Below are 20,733 nucleotides of genomic sequence, written 5' to 3' on the forward strand. Positions count from 1 at the left end.
CAAGGCTCCTCAGGCAGGTTAAGAGTTCTCAGTGCCCTCAGGCCCCTGACAATTTTATGGCTTTCACGACCCTTTGCCTGTTTGCCGCTGCTGCTTTTGATTCTTGAAAACCTTGTCCTCTCCTTGAAATGTGACAGAAAAAGCAGAAGTGCAGAAGTAAAAGCAGCTGTCCTATTTCAGGTGACACGTGACATCTTTTCCTTTCTCCCCATGACACAGTCATGAAGGATACTTCACTCAGCAGAGGTCTTTAAGGAGTATTTATAGAAAAGTCAGAATCTGATCCTTTAATCTCTACTAGGTCTCTAAAAAGAAAGTCATTGAACACTTTTTTAACATTTTAAAATAGATAAATAGAACAATTTATAGATGCAGGATTTCAAGCAAGAGACCTTTAACCTGAAATAAATATCCCAAAGACCTCTAAGATTCTATAGAATCTCTCTTATAAGCATTTAAAAATAGCAACACTGACTGAATAGGTGAGATATCAGTGTGAATTTGCTCCTGCTGGTTGCAATTTCTAAAGCCTTTATCAGACAGCAAACGAGTTCAGCATGGACACTTGTTGCAGCCCTTGCTATAGAGTAAGGTTTAGAAATGAATAAATAAACCAATATAGCCCTTAACTGCTGTTTATTAAAAAACCAAAAAGCATTACTGAGTAATTTGCAGGTACTGTACTTGTCAAATGAACTATGCACAAGACGAGAAGACTGCAATACAGTTGCAGTGATAAGTTATTTTTTATTTTACAAAAAGTAGCTGCCTTGAAGAGAAATTAAAATAACATTCCTTGCTTTTTAATCCTTTTTTTTTTTTTTTTTTACCTTTTATTTTGGGGAATGAAAAAAATCCTTAGCAAGACAGATACATTACATTTCTTCATTATCACTCAGAACAATTTACAGCAAATATACACACAAATACTGAGGCCAAACACAGGCAATAAATTTTACATATTGCTATGAAAAGTTGCAAGATGCTGCTTGGCTTTCAAGGGCCTAGATGGCAGTGTAGTTCTTAGTGTAATTAGTCAATTTGATCTTCTCTGGGAAGATAATATTAACTGAGAGGTTTTCCCCATTGTTAGACTTCAGAAAAAAGTTCTTTTTCTTGCGCAGGAGATGACTGTATTTGGCATTAGCAAGCCACATTTCACATTTTGAAAAAAAAACAATCCCAGTTGTACCCAAGACAACAAGACACGTAAGCAAGCCCAGCACAACAAAACATATCACCTGGCTTCTACTCAGTAAGGGATCTGCATTTTGAATTGTTTCTTTCACTGTTATTTTCAGGATTTCTTGTTGTTGATGCACTGACCTATGGTGAGCTTTTGAGGGTGGCTTGTAATTCTGCATATGCTTTGTCTCCATATTCATTCCAGAGAGGCTTGTGTTCTTGCTGGGATGTTTGCAGGTCACGCCAACAAATTCTGGTTTACAGATGCACTCAAACCCTCCCTGGGGATGCTCTCTGCAAGTCCCTCCATTCTCACACGGGCCACTTGCACAGAAAGTGACACGGCTGCTGCAGAGCTTTCCTGTATAGCCATGGGGGCAGGAACAGCTGAAACCCACACCAACATCTGTGCACGTTCCTCCATTCTCACACGGGCTGGATTCGCAGTCGTCTCTGTCGATTTCACAGAAGTTGCCAGCAAAGCCAGGAGGGCACAGACAGGAAGCATGGGGTGCAAAACCATTGTCATCAATGCATGTTCCTCCATTCTGGCAGGGAGAGCTAGGATACATAACAAACACAGAGACAAAACTGAAGTCCAAAGGAAGAAGCTATTAGGAAACAATTTATATAACAAAAAGAGCTGGTTTTCTTTAGAAAAGCCAATTCCAAATGCAAATCCACTGAAGTCAGTGAAGCTGAATAAAAAATTAGTTTGTTCAACAGCTTTGTCAATACAGATTATAATATCTTCTGCTGACCCTTTGGGCAGGATTAGTACACCAGTATATAAATTCAACCCAATTAGCTGTGAAGGGATTTTAAATTATTTCAAACATTTATTCAAATTAAGCTTCTCACTATTTTTATATGCTTGGAGCTATTTAGCTGAGAAACTACTCAGACAAGAGAGAACAAAGACACAAGCAGCCATGGCTTCTTCCTTCCTACCTGATTATTCTTAAAATAATCTATTTATTGTATTGGCAGAGCAAAACAGTGCCATAGCAGCTGGGAGTAAAGCTGATTGTTTTTATTCTGCCTGTCTGTGTTCCATGACACAAATAATTTAGAAGCTAACAGATACTTTCCTTTAAATGGCTGTTCAGCCAAAATTTTTGATAGATACAATTGTAATTAAATATATCAATGAGAGAATTTCAGCCTGGGCAAAGACAGCTGTAATGTGAGAGCAGGACCATAGGAAATGAAGCATTCCTACAAAGTCTTTTAGTACTTCTCAACTAGTAGCCTAATAATATGTTTTAGGTGACATAAATTAACTGAGAGATCTTTTCCATCTTTACAATGCAACTGTGCCTCACTGAGTGTAATGCCAAAATGTGAGGCCACCCACTGGCACAAATGTGTCAGTTCAGGGGATTTATGCAAAGTGCACTTGGTCCTTTAGCTGTCCCTGCTGGCTGACAAGGGTCCCTGAGTCCCAGGTTTACAAATAAACCTCAAACCCTCAAACTTTCATGGCAGTTCATCACATATCAGCAAAGCTTTTAAAGCTCACTTTGTAAAATATGAAAAATACTTGGCAAAGTTTAGGACAAGCCTCTTTGACAAAAAAACTTTTCTGAATACTTATGTATCCCTGAAGACATACACACAGTACTGTCTGATAGTTGAAAAGTCCAAGCTGCTATTTAAGGCCCCCCACTTCCAGGGCAAAGTCCCAGGGGCAATGAACATCACAGCTTCAGATGCAGACAGTTCACATATGCAGCAGTCAGTATCAACAGGCTGCTATGGAATTCCATGGTGGGACACAGATTTATGAGATCTGTTGATGTCTGGCTGAGATGGCTGTGAAAGAGGTGTAAGCTCCTGTCTACAAATGGTCCCTGATCACAACAAGGCTTGGCTTGTCACCATTGCTCTGGGACTATCTTTGGTAGAGATTGCTCCAAGCACCTCTGGCTTCACTGGGGACTGAAACACTTGGCAGCCACCCATCAGGAGAGACTGAACATTCTGGCAGAGGAATCAGCTGTCTGTTTTCTGCAGCTTCCACATTAACTGCTCTGTCCTCTAGTATTGCTCTTTAGATGCTGGCTGGGTCAAAAAGCACTAAAACAACATATTGGAAGTCTGGGAGCAGTATTAGGAAACTGGGCTTTGACATAGACATGGAGTGATAACTTGAGGTAAGGAATTTCAACATATTAACCAGCCACTATGTCTTTTTAAGCAAAATATGGAAATTGGAGTTATACAGTCTCCAGTGGTTATGGCCCTCTTGGAGAACCTAGCACCCTCCCTTAGCTTTATGGGTCCCATGGAAAATTGGACAAGCTGGTTTGGATATGAAAATGTGTAGCAGTTTGGACCTTCATGGCTGGGTTGAATCTCAGTACTTTCTAGAGAAATGGGAAGAAATTTTTGGAGAACATAAGTGTAAACCTTTTTCTGAAATTTTCAGAAATGTAAAATATTGAAACAAAAAACATTTAAGGGGGAAAATGCAGAATTTTGAAAATTTTCTTTATTTATTACTAACAGAGTTGCATTTGTCTATTTTAAATATGTTTAAATAAATGAAGCCTTAATATTAATTTCCTTGAATAAATTCTACTTTGAATTTTTGGCATTTAACACAGCAAGGTGTAGTATGTGAAGGGTTGGTTGTAGGAAGCATTCCATACCATTCTTCTTTGCTTCCCAGATAGTCTGGTTTCTTTTAGAAACTACCACTCACTGCTATGCTTCAAAGCAGAAACCTCAAAACATCACACAGAGGTCACTAATGCAGACACATGTAACCAGACTAGAATAAACACTTTGATTTGTGAATTGTCCTGGTTCCATCTGTGAATATTAGCTAAGAAGCCAGCAGTAATGCTCAGTAATATCAACATTTTTAAAATTACCACTGAGGTAGAGAGGAATTGAGAGGAAGTGAGATGCAAATGAAATGGCACCATCTGATGAGTTCTCTTTCTACAATGTGGGATGCACTCTCTCTCTGGTGGACTGTGAATTATTAGCAGACATGGAGTGCTAATGCTGACAACAGTTGTCTTTTTGAACTAAATGCAGATCTGCACAGCCTGCTGCTAATTTTCCTGCAAAAGACAGCTTCCTAGAGAAAAAGAATCACTGTTTCAAGTATGTTGCTTTCTTCAGAAAAATTGTTCGCGATTTCCAGGCTAATTCATCAGCATTCAGTCCAAAAACAGAGTGCCAACACAAAAAAAAAGGAGTCTCAGCAATTTAAAACCATAAGGTGTTTAAAGAAGTACATTGAACTAATCTTTATTATTTTGTTCATGCCATATTTTTGGAACTCAACCTGTTTTTTGGGATAATTAGTATATATGTCTGCACTGAATTACTGAAATGTTTGGTCTACAGGTGAAAATCAGAAAAACCTATTCTGATCCCCCATACTAGGCAAGTAGCTTGGATTTGAGTTATGGCTCTTTCAAGGAACTTAAAGTTCTTTGCTGTCAATGAAGAAAAATAGGCAAATCAGAGTAGCTATCTTAGAGCCTGAAAGTAAACCCAGAAAAAACTGAGAGTATCCCCCAATTAAAGGTGATGACAAAAAAATTCTACTGACATGAAGTTGTGAAAGAATGGCAATTCTTTCACAGAGTGAGAGAGAGAGAGTGAGAGATGTTAATGTTCCTTAAACAAGAGTCTACAAGTCTTCAGGAAGATCCAGTCATAAGGTAGATCTGATTACTCATAATTATCTATCACTGAACAAAAGGAGAAGCAGAGGGTATCCATGTAGAGCTAGAGAGCAAGAAGGCAATCTCCTAATAGAAAACTGTGATTTTAGGGTGATAGTTTTACCAAGTTTGTATCCACCATAAAGGCATTCTGTATGTTCATGGGATCAGAACTTCGATGAGCTAGAAGACCGCAGATGCTTCTAGATTTGAACAGAAACCCAAATTCACATTTTCTCTAGCACTGAAAGGTCTTCCTTTTTTTCAAGCAGTTCTATTTGTGACTTTCCTGGAAGTTCTTTAGCCTGTTCCCATTGCCTCTTGACCTTTCACTGGGCACCTCTATGAGAAGCCTGGCTCTGTCACCTTTGCTTCCCCCCCTCAGGTACTCACACACAATGGACAAGTTCCTCAGAGCCTGCTCTTCTCCAGGCCAAATGACACAGCTCTCAGTCTCTCTTTTTAGGAGGGATGTTTCATACCCATGGCCCTTCACTGGACTCACCCCACTATGGCTTGTGTCCTTTTTATATTGGGCAGCCCAGAACCGGACCCAGCACTCCAGATGTGCCCCAGCAAGACTGAGCAGAGGGGAGGGATCACCTCTCTCAACCTACTGACACTGCTGTTCTAAATGTGCCATTTCTTTCAAAAAATAGACAGCAATGGTCTCCCTGCTCTGATGGAAGTGAGATTGTCTCCTTCAGTTAACCATGGGCATATTATCACACATGTTGGTTAAGAAGAAAGGACAGACAGGTGGACTAGGTGTTTTCATGCACTGTTCTTGTTGGGCTGTGTATAAATTATCCCTCACTAGAAGTGAGAGCACAGGATGGGAGTCACTTCAAGTTTGTTTACGAAAATCATGAGAAGGCATAAATTCACCACAAGAAAATGTGCAAATTAGCATTTTTAGTACTCAATTGGGCACAGAAAGCCACACTGATAATCTGTTAAAACTTTACAATATTAATAGATCAGATTTGCAAAGTTTGATAAGATCAGCAACTATCAGAAACATTGTGTATTTTAACACAGATATACTTCCACTTAGCAAAGTATTCTGAATAACAGAAGTGTAGATTTTAAATGCATGTCAGAAATCAATATTTACCCATTAATAATGCAGGGTCCCTTCTTGAGATGGCAGTTTTTTCCTGTAAATCCCTGGGCACACAGACAAATATATCCTCCATCACCAGTCTCTATACACGTTGAATTATTGGTGCAGGGCTTTGCTGAACATGGGTGAATATCTGTTTAAAAATACCCAACAGGGCTTGATTATTCTAATGAGAAAAGAGTTAGTAAATGATACACAATACTTCAAATAAAATATAGCTTTAACAATACTTCATCCTGCAGTTTATAAATTCTGATCTATTCCTCCCCTTGTTAAAATGGAATTCAGATTATTCAACTATTGCAACAATTTCAGCTTATTTCTCTCTTTCTAGCTCCTGCCTGCAAAATGTGTTTGAATTGCTCCAGTCTATAAATAAGTAGTATTAGAAACAAAATATTAGTTTTGGGACAAAGAACTTCTGGATAGTCTAGCCATACCTTCACAATCTTGGCTTCTCCATGAGCAGAATTCTGATAAAACAATCAGGAAAGGGGAATTCTCCCTGCTCCCTGCCCATGTCATTATGTGCTTATGAAAAAATGTTTCATAAAAACAGACATCAGCAATTTGCAAAAAAATCTGTTAGAATTTCATCTTTTGGCTGGGCTGCATTCAACCCTTATATAACTGTACCAGAACACAGAACTGTATGATGTCTGGACCCAAAGTAACACATCTCATTTCCTTTGCAATTGCCCTGCTGAGCCACTTCTCACTTAAATGATTACTGAATTTTTAAAATAATTAAAACTAAATAAACAAACAAGTGCATATTTTAGCAAGCTACTGCAGCAGCTGCAGAGAAGTGCTGACTGGAAGGTATCTGATGCCTCACACACACATATACACACTTTCTAAGAAGATGAAAAGGGATTTAAGGACGTTTATATTTTACTTTCCACAGCATAACATGAAATTTAGATGATATCATGAGGTATTGCAAAATTTTAATCACAGAAAACAACAGCCTTAGTATTCAAACACAATCTTCTCTGGACAAAAATTTCTATTTCCTAATGCATTAGTCTGTCCTCATTGCAAGACAACTTAGCATGAACTTTGAGTATAAACTCCAATTTTCACAAGGACCAAAATAATCTTGAATGCTTCTTTGAAGCAATGTTGTTTGCCAGCTTTTTTCAAGACTCTAAAGGCAGCTAATAAAGCATGTACTTTGACAGAGGAGAAAACATGAACTTTGATGCAGGAGCATGGACACTCTCTGAAACACATATATGAATAGGTATGTATATATATGTACATACCTATTCATATATTTTAAAATACATCTCAACAGGCTGTTGTACCAGGTTCTTTTAAAACATAATACATAAATAGCCTCAATGATCCCCTTTTGTCTATTTTGTTTTACCTCCCAAAAGGACAACCACCAAGTGGTAACAGATGGAAATGCAAAAACAGGATGTTACACTTATACATCTATTATGAGTGGCCTCAATCATGCTACCCATAATTAACAGTTCCATCAAATGAAGTTGTCATGCTGCAGTGCATGAAGCAATCACTGAGTGTTTTTAGGAAGAAGATATGCTCAGTAGTAGTTTGTCACAGCACAATTTTTAGCCCCTGTCTCATGCATTAATGGACAGGCATTATGGACTCCACCTGTACTCTCTGATGAGTTTGCCAACATGTGGCCTTGGCAAAGCACTCTGGTGACAAGTAGGACAATTTACTCCCAGCTCACAGTATATGTTGGCTTTTTAGCCCAGTTGAGGCAGGATTGCAGTAGGAGGTCACGGACCCGCTGACAGGACTGTGCCGGCACAGCCGGGGGTGACAGGCTGACAGGTCTGATTTAGCAAGCTGGATCAAACACTCTGACTGGGCTCTCATTTTTCTCCTGGAAACAGATTGACTCCATCGATTTTCCCTTTGTTATGGTCAGTGTTTGATGTGGTTCCTGTCCTCTGCAGTGTATATCAGCTGCAGGGGGAAACTGTGCTGTGCAGCCTGGTTCCAGGGGTGCACACGCCAGATTTCAGGGCTGTGTTTCCACAGGAAGAGAAGGTGACATGGAATCATGGAGCCAGCTGGGCAGGCTCCATTGCAAGTTGGTTAACCAGCAGTGTTAACACCAAGACCAGCTCCCAGATGTTTTCCTTCAAGTGCCTTGTCTGTCCATGTGACTGCAATGATAGTCACAAAGGCTACCACTGATTCTGCCCTGCGTGTTCACAGTGGATCAAGCCCAACCCATAACCTGCACGTCTCTAAATAACTAGGAAGGTCATTCCTGGCCTGAACTGAGAACCAGGCTGCCTGTATTAAAAACAGCCACACAATCAGAGGCATTATCAAACCAGCTGGTGATCTACAACTACTCCAGAAAGGAAGTTCCATGATCAAAGCCAAGGAGATCATGTACATATTCTAACTCTTAGATTATATACATATCCTAACTTTTTTACCAAACAGAAGAGGTATCATCACCAGTCCAAATCATCTTTTTTCCTCCCATGCTTAGCAAGCAAATAGACTGCTAAGACTATATCTCTGAGCAATAACCCACTTGAGGTTTCAGTGTTTTATTGGGTCAGGATAACAATTTCTATCAACTTTCCAATAGCATAAAGATGAAGAGGAGCACCCTTCTCTTGATCCCTTATGGCAAACAATGCATTTAGAGTAGATAAAACCACTGAGATGAAAGACTATCAACATAACATCACTGCAGATGAAAAAATAGTTACCCTTTGGGCTGAAAATTTTCATCAGCTCTTCATGGGGAACTAAATTCAAATTGGCAAAGAAGACTCTGAGATGACTCTGAGCATTGAGAGAAAGAATGGTCCTGCACTTAAGCAAGGGGTACTCTTTTTGGTATTATAGGAGTACCTTAATGAGTATGTGTTAAATTAATGTGTTCTCATAAAGATGTGGGTTCAATTTTCAATGCATCATTTTGCATCGTAAGTAACAATTGCAAGAGGAAAACATTGCAAGGCTCAGAATTGCAAATATATATTAGTAATAGGAAATTCAGCTATGCAATTACAGTTTTTAGAAGTAGCTGTGAAGATGCTACTTTTAAAAATGTGGAACTTTGTATTCACTCATAAGCAACAGAACTGAGCCTCCTAAGGTGGCACAGGAGGATTGATCTGTGCAGCTTTAGAAATCTCTGATTGTAGATCAGAGAAGGACTCATTCCTCCTCATTACCTGTAAGGAGAATCTAGGTGTCAGTCTCAGGTACAAACATTTGTGAGATGTGTCCAGAACAACATCTGAGAGCTCGGAGTCACATCTGCCCCACAGATTGGATGTCACCACTGCTACCACAGCTCCTGCAAACATACCAGGAGGGACTTTAGGAAGCCTCTCTCTGCTCATGTGTGCAGTCACTGAGTGCAGGCTGCAAAACCTGACAAGTAAATGAGTAAATTTATACCTGAGAATACCTGAGAACCTTGCACTAAATTCCAAGTCACTGCAAGGATGTGACCTACCCAAAACCTTCTGATTCTTTTAGTCATCTTGAAAATCTTATGCAGTTCAATCTGCCATCAGTCCCCACTTTGGCTATGTGTTGGAGATCTCATGCATGCTTTATAAATTATAAGCCATACACCAAGAAAAGCCTGAAAGGCATGAAGAGAAAACGAGGCCCTGGATACTTGTCCTGTCCCAGCTGCAGCTGTGTGGGCTGAGCAGTGCGTGCTCCTGGATGCTCATGTGGTTTCCATCCCATCAGATCTCTCTGACTGAACATTTACCCGTGTCAGCCAAAACAAACCATCTCAACAAAGACCAATTCTTCAGCTTGCTGATGCTAAGCTGGCTGATTCTGACTGGCAAAGGGTGAGAGAGTGCACACAGAGCTGTGCTTTTCCCTCAGACCTGAGGGGGAAAGGGCAGCCTGCTCAGGAAGAGCTTTTTCTCAGTTATAGTAATGTTACTTCACTGAATCATCACCGGGTTAAGTAAAGGAAAAAATAAGCACATTGTTTTCCTTTCAAGAAGTACTAAGAAAATAGCATATACATAGATATATAATGTGCTACATAAATATTTAAAATTATTTAATATATACCAGATAACTTGTATTTTGATTAGAAGGGCTTACATGATAAGAAGGGAGCATTTGTTTGTTGGCCTTGTCCCTGATAATTACTGTTTAAAATAAAACGAATTTACACTTGGCAAAATAAAATGAATTTACACTTGGCTCACATATATGCCCAATTACAAAAGATACTGCATTGCTTCTGCCTAAATTATTATGGAAGTTCGAGGTTTATGTGCTGCTGCCCAGAACCTCCTCATTATCCGGAGCTAACATTCAATATTTTAAAATTAGTTCTCCAGAAGGATTTTGCGTGTCTCCAACACCAGGTGGGGCTGCTTCCCCTCACTTATTCAAGGAGAGAAAAGGATGTGCAAACCTATGTCACAGAGGCTGCCAACCCAGCCCTCCTCACAGATGCACTGCCAGGGCTTGGCACAGCTGCCGTGCAAGCACCCAGGGAAAGGAACACACTGATTACAAAGTGCACCCTGCCAGCCAGGCTGACACCTGAAAGACATAAAAGACAAGACAGAAGGAGAGTTTATTTTTAATAAACATAATTACAAGTATGCCCCCCCTTTTTGGTCACAAATGCACAACAAATAAACTTTTGCATACCAAATTGTAGTATTTGAACAAAAGCATACCATCAGTGCTTCTGGGATACTAGAAGCCGTTTATGTGAAGAAAATAAATTCATTCAGGAAGAAAAAAAACCCCAACTAATCAATGTAAATACTTCATACTGGAAGAAGTAAAGTAAACAGGTATCTAAATATCCATGCTTTCCAGTTACTATATCCTAGTAGAGTGCTGTTTCATTGCAGTTCCATATTTCAGAGACCAAACCATTTCAGTTTCTATCTCTCTTACCAGGACTACGAATTATTGAAGCTGACCACTCCTGTGCTAATACCCCAGTCTGACAGATCTTTTTACCTGCATTCACTGGGAAATTCACAGAATCCGTTCTCTGGATGGCAGCCAGCTTTACAGCTCACACCTGGAAGAAGAGGTTTATACCATCAAACCAGAAAAATCAGCGCAAAAACCCCTATACACATGTATCATATCCTATGCACATTACAATGTTTTGAAAAATCCCAGTCTGTAAAATGTTCCTTTTCTTTTTTCTTCAGACACATTTTTGCATTGTAAAATTTTTAAATTAACCTAATCTGGAATGTGTTATAGAATGTTCCTATAGGGTAAGTGAAACGGCATACAGAATTAATCACAAAAGAATACGAAGTTATTTTAGCACACCAAAAGTGTACGTAATATCCCTACACAGCATTTTAAAGGGGTAATGGCAGAGCAGATTCATGGAGGTTGTCTCACGACACGCCACTCCAAATGCATTGTTTCAGAACTACTTGCAACACAGAAGTAATTTCAGTCAGAAAAAAAAAATCCATTTAAAACTACTTACAATAAAAGTGCTGGATTCATTTCAACCCTACATCGGATGAAAATAACCATTTTCATTAAATCATGCATAAATAACGTAAGTTAAGGAGAAGACATCTCGGTCGCAATTTTTGTTTGTTTGTTTGTTTGCTTCCTATAAGCATTTGCAGCAAGCATCCCTGCGAAAGATCCCCGCTAGCCACCGACACCCTGCTCCAGCGCCAGGAGAAACGCGCTCCGTCCTCTGCCAGGGAAAAGCTTCCCGACGGCACCGCACCTCCGGCTGGAGCGAGGGCTGGGGATGCCTCTGCCGCCCAGGGACTCCGGGAGGGCTCCCGTCATCGCCGCTGCCCCGCGGTCCCGGCAAACTCCCAAAACTTTCCCAAGTCGCCTCGCACGTCCCGCGGCGGAGCCCGGCGGGCAGAGGGTCCCGGTGTCCTTACCTGGGGCCGCGGGGAGCACCAGGGGCAGCAGGCAGCAGCAGCCGAGGATGCCGGCGGCGCGCAGCCCCATGGCCGGGCCGGGGCCGCTCCGCTCCCCGCGGGGCTCGGCGGACGCGGGGCCGGGAAGGCGGCAGCCCCCGCCCGCAGCGCCGCCGGCTCGGGCGGACGGGGCGGGAGGAGGGAGGGACGGAGGGCGGGGAGGGCTGCCCGCCTCCACCCGCCGGCGGGGAGCTGCCCACCGGGCCGGGCTGCCCCGGCCAACACCGCCGAAGGAGAGCCGCGCACGTCCAGCACCTCCAGCTGCTCCAGCTGTTCCAGCTGCTCCAGCGGCTCCAGCACCTCCAGCTGCTCCAGCGGCTCCAGCACCTCCAGCTGCTCCAGCGGCTCCAGCAGCTCAGCCCCTGCCGCGGGCGAGGGGAGGAATCCTGCAGGGGCGCGGGAGAAGGGAGGTCTGGGGAGAGGGGGAGTGTTGAGCACGCCTCTGGTCTCCTTGAAACTTAGTCTAGCTGTCCTCAAAGACCTGATTTAAGGCTTGTCTTCAGAAGTCGAAATTCTCAGTCATTCCCATCAGAGCTCCGATACTTTCAGGAAAGACTTAGCGAAGGCAGGGAAAGTATAATACTGCTCTGGTTCTGAGGCTTGAGAATCCAAAGAAGACCTCACCAAAATGCCCCAAAGTGTACCTTTAGCAGTCACGGAACAAATCAAGAAAAAGCATTATGTTTACCATAAGGCGCTTTAAATTCGGCATTTTATTCTGTAACCGTACATTTCTCTTTTGTATCTATTTATTCTTCCTTTGTGCTGTCCCTTAAGGAAACAGACTGGCTATTTCTTATTCTTTGTGTTCCTTCTAGTTCATTGTTTTCTTTTAAAGAACTTCTGCCTGGTTTTTAGGATTCCTGAGGGACCTGTTTTTTGCTTGCTGATGCAGTGCTTTCTTCCCTGAGACCTCATTTACTAATTTGCCTGCCTTTATGGGAAGCAACTAGAGATCCTTATACTATGGTGAGAAAACTACAATTGGCTAATTCAAGATTACCTGCTTGAAAATGCACACTGGAAAACATTCATTAGCTTCAGATTGTCCACATAGTGATATTTCAAGACAGTGATGTCATGTAGAATGAAAAAGTTTGCTGCTAGCAATGCTACCTTTTAGTTTTAACCAAGAATGGAGGAAGTGGAGGACAGAAAAAGGAAGAGTAGAAAATGAGGGTTGGGTTAAAAGAGAACACTTGGGGAGTGAGCTGTGAGAGGCAGACACTGCTTCCTCGAGGCCCTCCAGAAGCTTTGGTATCTGAGATAAGCTATGCCTATCTGGCTCCATAGGCACAGATTGCATCCCTGCCTTTTCTGCTTGTCTTGCTTTCCTTTTACTGAAATATTACTTACTGTCTTGAAAATATTCCTTTGCCTCACAGCTTTTGCTGTAGCTCACCAAACCAAGCCTTGCTGGGGTGTTGTCAGTGATCTCCTAGAGAATGTGCAGTGCTAATGATGACTGCTTAATCCTTTACTCCTTCTGTGAGCCTGTGCTTCTGCTGGGTAAATATTAGCAGCTCTTTGTCTGTTCACTTTGCTTTTATTCTTAGTTATTTGTCCACACTCAGGTTTTGGTAGGTCCAAGGTTGCTTATTCTTCACTTAGGTGGTAAGTTCTCTGCTTGCTGATGTAGAAGTCCTGCCAGCTTAGACCTTTTTTGCGTTTTTGGACCAAGAGATAACCTGGGTAGTTAAAAGGTTCCAAGCATTCTGTGATTTCTGTGATACTTCAGTATTACCACGACCAACTAGTAAAGGAAGGCTTTAATCTTTCTGCCTTCTATCCTGGAAATTTCTCCCAGTATTATTTCTTCAGACCTTAAGAGTAAAGAATCTGTAGAATTCATAGGTTTTATTCGTACACTAATCACTGTCAAATTATCTTCTCTAATTTGCATTGTAAATAGAGGCTCTGACATATGATGACACATTTCTTCTATCTTCTGAGATAACTACTGAATACCTGCTGTATTGTTCAAAACTGACATCTTACAAAAAATCATTAGAAAAATCTGTTTCTCACAATGCTATGTACAATGTTATAATGGCCATTGCAAACTTCAATTTTTGTACTTTTCTGGCTTTTCAGGCTTTTTTAAATTGATACACAGTTAAGCAAAACCTTTAGAGTTGTTCTAATTTTTAGAACAACTCTATTTCTTACTCTCCTGTGTCTCAGGGATGCCTCAGATTGCTGAAAATAGTAAAAATTTTAATTTTCCCATATCTTCTACTTGCTTCAACTGTTATCTAAGCAAAACTTGCTAATTTTATTTCTAAGATGTCATAATCCTTTTCTTTTAGAGTAGAGTCTATCTTTTGGAACAGAATCTGCCCAGATACTAATCCAAAAATATTTTCAGAACAGAAACCCAGCATTCTGTAAATCCAGGCTAATTCTCTTCTCTCCCCTCCTTCCACCTGAATAAACCAAGCTGAAAATCATTTTTACTTGGCTTGTTTACTGCCAAAAGCACTCTGATGCAAACCTCCATTGTCTCCACAATACTTCTTGAAAATTACAGTGACTGTGTTCTATGTTTCAGATCTTACTGATTTTTACTCAGGATAACCCTAATTTTTTTTATCTTTTTGGGTCTTTGCATTAGAAATTTGAAAGGAAAGAATCTCATGTAGCTATCATGTAATAGATGTCTGGATATGGAGACCATCCAAGGTGTAAAGACTACTTATTTCTTCACCTAAAAATACTTGAGTGGTGAGTACAGATTGAGAAGCACTGGTCTAGTGATCTCCTAACTGTGATTATTGGAAAACAGACAGTTTAATGAAAATCTTGGGTGATTTCCTTTGGAACTGATTATAGGAATCAGAGGCATCAATCATCCAAGAAATTGACAGCAACAACTGAATCCAAAAAAAAAAGTCATTAAGGATCCTTGTCCAGAAACTAATAAAATACTTCATTGTTCCAAGAAAATGGCTCACAACTATCCTTCATTCTTACACAGGAATAAGAAACATGTTCATGGATTGAAATAATGGAAAAGGCAGATTGATATTGAGAATTGAACTTGGCAAGAACTTCCTCTTGTACACTGAACATAGAAATAGAGTTCTTCATCCTTCTGGTCAGCAATATGCAAGGAACTTTGCAAAGTCTGAAAATGCAGAAGCAACAAGAAATCCTTGAAGTTATGTCCTGGCTGGGAGTTCTTTTACTCCCATGATCCTGTTTGGATCCTACTCTAACACTTTTTGACCGGAGAGAAGCACAATCACATTTTTATTTCATTGTTGCAAGGATCTGAGGCTGGAGAATCTGCATCAGTGACAAGAAACACAAAGCAATTAATTGGTACTACAGCTCATGAGGACACCTGAAAACTCTGGTAGCTGGGATCTGAGGCTATCAGCAGTGTCCCAAAGAAACCAAAAACCAAATGAGACCTCATATGATGGGGTGAAATAACTTTGATTCGTTTGGACTACCCTTATACATATTGCAAAAAGAAAGGAAAAAATATCAATTACAGGGCAGTGCCACCTGCCTGGCACTTTGTGAATTGCTGTATCAGAAACTGTCAGTGGAGACTTTCATCTTTCATCCCTTGAAGTGACCTCATCAGCCATCAATATACACAGCTATAAAGGTCTAGGCTCTGTCACCTGGTTTTACAAGTTTGTATTCAACGACTAGGGCTGTCCATTAGAAGAAAGCTCATCAGATGCAGCTGCAGCCCTAAGAAACCATTTCTCAGTCTTTCTGTTAGCCTGTCCTGTCCTTAGGTGTGCTGGGACCAGATGTGCTGAACCAGCCTACACACTCACTGGGTTTGAGCAGAGCATCCTCTCTTTCCTTTCCCTCTAACCCCTGCCATGTCCCAAATGCACGGGGGCATTGTCCTCCCATGGCAGCTTGACTTGTGCTGCCTCTGGCTCCTCAGTGAGCTGACTCAGTGCACTGTGCTGGCAGGTGACTGACAAGAAAAACATGAAATTATTCCTGCTGTCACCGTACCCTTTTCAAAAACATGTTTGTGCACTCACAAAAGACAACAGGTGGATGACTGAAGACATCAGTGGGGGACACAGGCATCTTGTCCAGTTCTGGCTGTATAAACCAGAAAGTTTTTCTTCACAGAATAGATTTCACTGCACACAGAAGTTGCAGCTATCACCAGTGAGCTAGAGATTGCCAATATATATGTTTTTTTTAGCATGGTAAATTTTCCCCACTGGATTGGTAGCCAAAATGTGTAGAGCTAAACTATACAGCAATAATTTACAGGAGTTAAAGCCAAACTCATTCCCTTGCCTAGTACTGAAAATCCTCACAGCCTCCCTCTCTAAGTGTTGTCAAAGCAGTAGCTCAGTGCTATCTATCACCCAATTACTATGGCACAGAGAATTCTGCCAGCTGTTTTGGAAAGTATATTATATGAAATCTTGGCTGCTCTGAAGACTGAGGCAAAACTTTCATCACTAGAGCAGCTTTCTACTGTCTGTAGCAAACTTGATCAAAAAATAGATGTGATTTTCCCCTTTCTCTCTGTGAGGAATGTCAGAGTTGTTGCCATCCCTGAGATCACAGTCTAGCTCTGCTTTGATATTTTAAGCAAATAGACTTAAATGTAGAAATTTTCAGTAAGATTCTACATTGTGTCTTCTGTCAGATGCATGAACTTAGCAATTAAAATGCAGGGTCAAGAAATAATACATAAAAAGCGAAGCAAGACAAGAGCAAAAACCTTTTTTTTTTCCTAGTAGTTTTTCCATCCTATTATTTCACATCATAAAATGCTGAGAAACTGGAGGACCATAGGCATAAAATAAAATACATTAAAAAAAGACATGACTCTGTCACTAATGCAAACAAAAATGAAATCTCATCTTAAGCTGTTACAAGAAAAGGGTGCATGTATATTTAAAGAAATCTAAGCAAAGGCATTTTTCAAAGATCTGGAGAGTATATAGTAGTAGTGGGGTGCCTGTTCATGAAGTATAGAATAACATAGAGAGTTATAGAATATAGAATGTTCATTAAATGACACTGTGAGAATCATGACTAGATTTTTTAGTATAAAAACAGAGAAGTTATAAGACAGATCCACCATGATGTGTAAAAACAGGAAAGATAAAAATGCAAGAACTTGTAGTAGACAGAAGTACTGGCCAGTACTGTACTTGGAAGAATAATTAATTTATCCTGGGTTTGTAGACATTTTCTTCTAACACTGAGGTTGATCAGACAGTATGACAATTTGTCACCGGAGTAGAGGCAAAATAATTAATTAGGTATCTTTAAGGGAGTGTTAAGTACACTTATGAGGAGACTAATATAAAACCATAATTGCTTGAAGCAGGTGTTTGGTTTAGGTTATCCAAGATGTCTCTTTTAAAGCCCTCATTTATGGTCCTGTGATATCTTTTGGCAACAAGGCAAACATTCCCTTGCAAACTGATGTTAAAAAAACCTGAATCCTAGGGATTTTTAAAAGGTAGTTGACAGCCTGACAGATGTCAATGGTAATTAGGAAGTTTTTATCACAGCATGTCTGATACATCCAACATGCTATACCAACCTGGAGATGCAGATAATACTCAATTTGTAAATCACATCACTTTGCTCTGTTTTATTTTCCTGCACTGTGAAAGATTTGGTGCAGTGAATACAAGTGTAGATTCTTACTGGTCAGCCAGTAAACAGAACAATTTTTCTGGCCTTGTTAGTACTATTCCATCTTAAAATATATTTTTAAGTGCTTGCCTGAGGTTAGAAAAATAATTTTACTTCCTGCATAAAACATAACTAGATCTGAGTCTACATTTCTGGACAGGGGCTGACTGTGTGTACCAAGGGGAGAAAGCAAGAGAGGGAAAAACAGCCTCTCTATTAAGGCACAATGTTCTTATGGTTTTCTGAACTGACAGAATAAATTATTCTGTCTTCTGGCTGGAAGGGATATTTATAAAGAAAAATGGACAATTCACTGTGAGACAGATGTATATCAAAAGGAAGAGCTTAGTTTTATCTTCATGGAGTTTGAAATGATAGAGAACCATCAAGGATTAAATTTTTGAGAGAGGAGGAAATTCAACATTGAACCACTATTCAGATCTTTTGGAAAATTGTCCACATATGAACAATACAGAAAGAAGAAGCATTGCCATATATATCTGAGTGTGTGTAAAATTTATTTAAATTCAGTGTTTATAAGAGTTCTCTCTCTCTCTATTCTAGCTATATATGGAGAATGAACAGGAAAACAAACAGGGGAAGTATATAACAAAAAAATAAATGAAGGAAGAAATATCTTATAAAATCATCATTTTTCAAAGCAGAGTAGAGGTACTCTGACAATGTACAACTTTTACACTCTGAAAACTCCAGTGTGCTCTGATACCAACAGTTTCAACCTGAACTCTAATACTTAGAGGAGCCTGCTGTTTTTAAAGCTTTGAACTGGCCCTGAGGGAGGCTTTAGGTGGCAAAAAATAAATGAAAAATAATCCACATGCCTTTCTAGACTCATTACTGCAGTCAGAACTGTGGTTGCTATTCAGTTTTCAATTTTGTCTTGATCTCAGCTGGATTTTTTTGCAAACTACAGAAGCAAGCTATTATTTTCAGTCTTAGTGCTTTCTCTGATTTTGAGCCATTTTAAGGGGAAGATGCTGCATTTTCTTCCATTATATACAAGCTGTAACAGATCCATAGCTGTTGTTTTGCACCCTCCCATATGGGTATGTTCTGCTGATTCTGTCACATGACAAGAATGTTTCCAGTGTTTTTAGTTTGTTTTTCTCCTGACAAAAAGACCAGATCATTCCTCTACCCTGTATTGTTTGGATAGTTGGTTTTTGTTCAGCTTCCTTCAAAATATATGTTTATTTTCTCAAATTTCTGGTTTTTTTTATTACACATACCCTAATTCTAGAAATCAGGTGAGCTTAACTCTGTAATGGTCCCAGTTCATGGGGTTTTTTCATAGTTCTCCCCTCATATTATAAATATCTCTATGCTGTACAGTTCTTTCCTTTTCCATACTGTTTCTAATTAGTTTTTCTTCTGCTATTTTTTTTAATGTGGTGTCTTATCATTATGGTTTTCATTGCTCTCTCTAATGATACCATTAAGCTATAAAATGGAACCTAAACTACATTATATTTGCATTATTATGGTTACCTTGCATTTTTTCTAGGTCTATTTAATCTTTAATTTGTTACAGGATATTATATACCCATTGCTTGAAAATGATCAATTTTGATGAAATTTCTACTGTTCTCTATCAATGCATTTTTTTTTTCCTCCTGGGTGAGGGACACATGAAGAAACTGCCTCAAGAGTATCATTCCACTTGTAAATGTGAAGATAACATTTTATAACAATTGGTGCCATAAAAATAATTATTTGAGAATTAAAAAGAACCCAAACCAGAAGGACTACCTGAGGAGAATAATAAAGCAGAATAGGCCAGAAACAGTCCTTTTTGCCATAGCCAGAAGGTCTTTCCCTCAGTCTAACATCAAGGCCAAGAAAAATAGAGGTTGGCAAATTGTCAACCCTTTAGACACAAGTAATATCAAGAAAGTAATTTTCACAAAGATATACAACCTGTTTCCTTTGGTTAAGTTCATGTGTCAGCTCTGCACTTCCCAGGATTTTTTTTTCTTTTTAGCCTTATCTGGAAAGAATTTTCAAGTGAAGGACAAATGTTTGTTAATGGTGCCACAATAATATATTTTAAATTGTTAATGCAGTCAGGAAACCTGAAAATTTTTGCATCACAAAAAGCATGACTTTTTGCCCTGTAATTCCAGTGTAAGATCTAAGATAATCTATAACTTTGGGATTGCAATTTTCAGTGAAAAATTTTCAATGAAACAAATTAACTACTTTAGAAAGTTTATCCAGTATTTAGTACACATTAATGTAGAATGCTGAGTGATAGAAATTATTTTATAGAGCATGGTTTGAGATTAATGTTAGAATAAATTAAGCAAGAATGTAGTTGTTGTTGTTGTTGTTGTTGTTGTGCTGGAAACACCTCCAATCCTTGGTGGTGAAAATTAAGTGAGGTAGCCAAAGCAAGACTGAATTAACTGTGGCTTGTTTTTCCCAAAACAAACTGACTAATAGGCTATTGTATCTGACTAATAGGATTTTTTGCAAATCATATAAAAGTAAATACATTGATAAGCAAAAACAAGTTTGCTGAGATTCTGCTTTTGCATTCATTTGTTGTTGGTTCCATTTCACAGAGAGAAAAGCTGAGGCACAGAGAAAAAAAAGTAATTAGTTCAAACTCACACTTGTAGCTAAGTCAGGTATGCATCATTAGGTCTTCTGCATCCTTCTTTCTTCTTTTTATTATTATCTTTAATAATAAGAACCTTAATAATATTGCTCACCTTTGGAGTAAACTACAGACTGGGAAAGAGGAAGAAAGAAATTGAGCATAAAAAGAAAAGGAGCTATCTGGTACAGGCCATATTAAAAATTGGAACTAAAGGCAGAGTTCCCTTGCATTCTGAATTTCCAGTGGTGGCTACTGGCAAGGGAAATACTGGTTCTTTTTGTCAGAAGTGGGCACAGTTTCAGTTTCCTGAACTAATATGAACTATGGATCTTCTGTGTTCCTGTTCTTGGAGCAGTGATATTTTTATGTTTGTCTTCTACAATCTTTATTACTGCTAGCATGAGCTATGATAGCTGTACATTGCTCACTCTTGTTTCTCTAAATTAATTAAATTTTTCATCTGCATATTGCTTGTGAATTTGAATGTATGCACAATTATGATATTTCCCTTCCAAGTGCAATAATCCTTAGGCATTTTGT

General features: G+C 39.5%; 1 protein-coding gene across 1 annotated transcript; it reads right to left on the minus strand.

Annotated features, from left to right (window-relative positions):
• Nucleotides 1-1,004: 1,004 nt before the first annotated feature.
• Nucleotides 1,005-11,955, minus strand: DLK1 (delta like non-canonical Notch ligand 1; the record flags this gene model as incomplete). Its single annotated transcript, XM_084208084.1, has 5 exons — nt 1,005-1,746; nt 5,989-6,130; nt 10,409-10,539; nt 10,972-11,035; nt 11,886-11,955. The coding sequence occupies 5 exons, from the start codon at nt 11,953-11,955 to the stop codon at nt 1,005-1,007; spliced, it is 1,149 nt and encodes a 382-aa protein (XP_084064210.1).
• Nucleotides 11,956-20,733: the final 8,778 nt, after the last annotated feature.

The sequence above is a fragment of the Fringilla coelebs genome, assembly GCF_963513975.1.
Source record: "Fringilla coelebs genome assembly, chromosome: 6".
Taxonomy (NCBI): domain Eukaryota; kingdom Metazoa; phylum Chordata; class Aves; order Passeriformes; family Fringillidae; genus Fringilla; species Fringilla coelebs.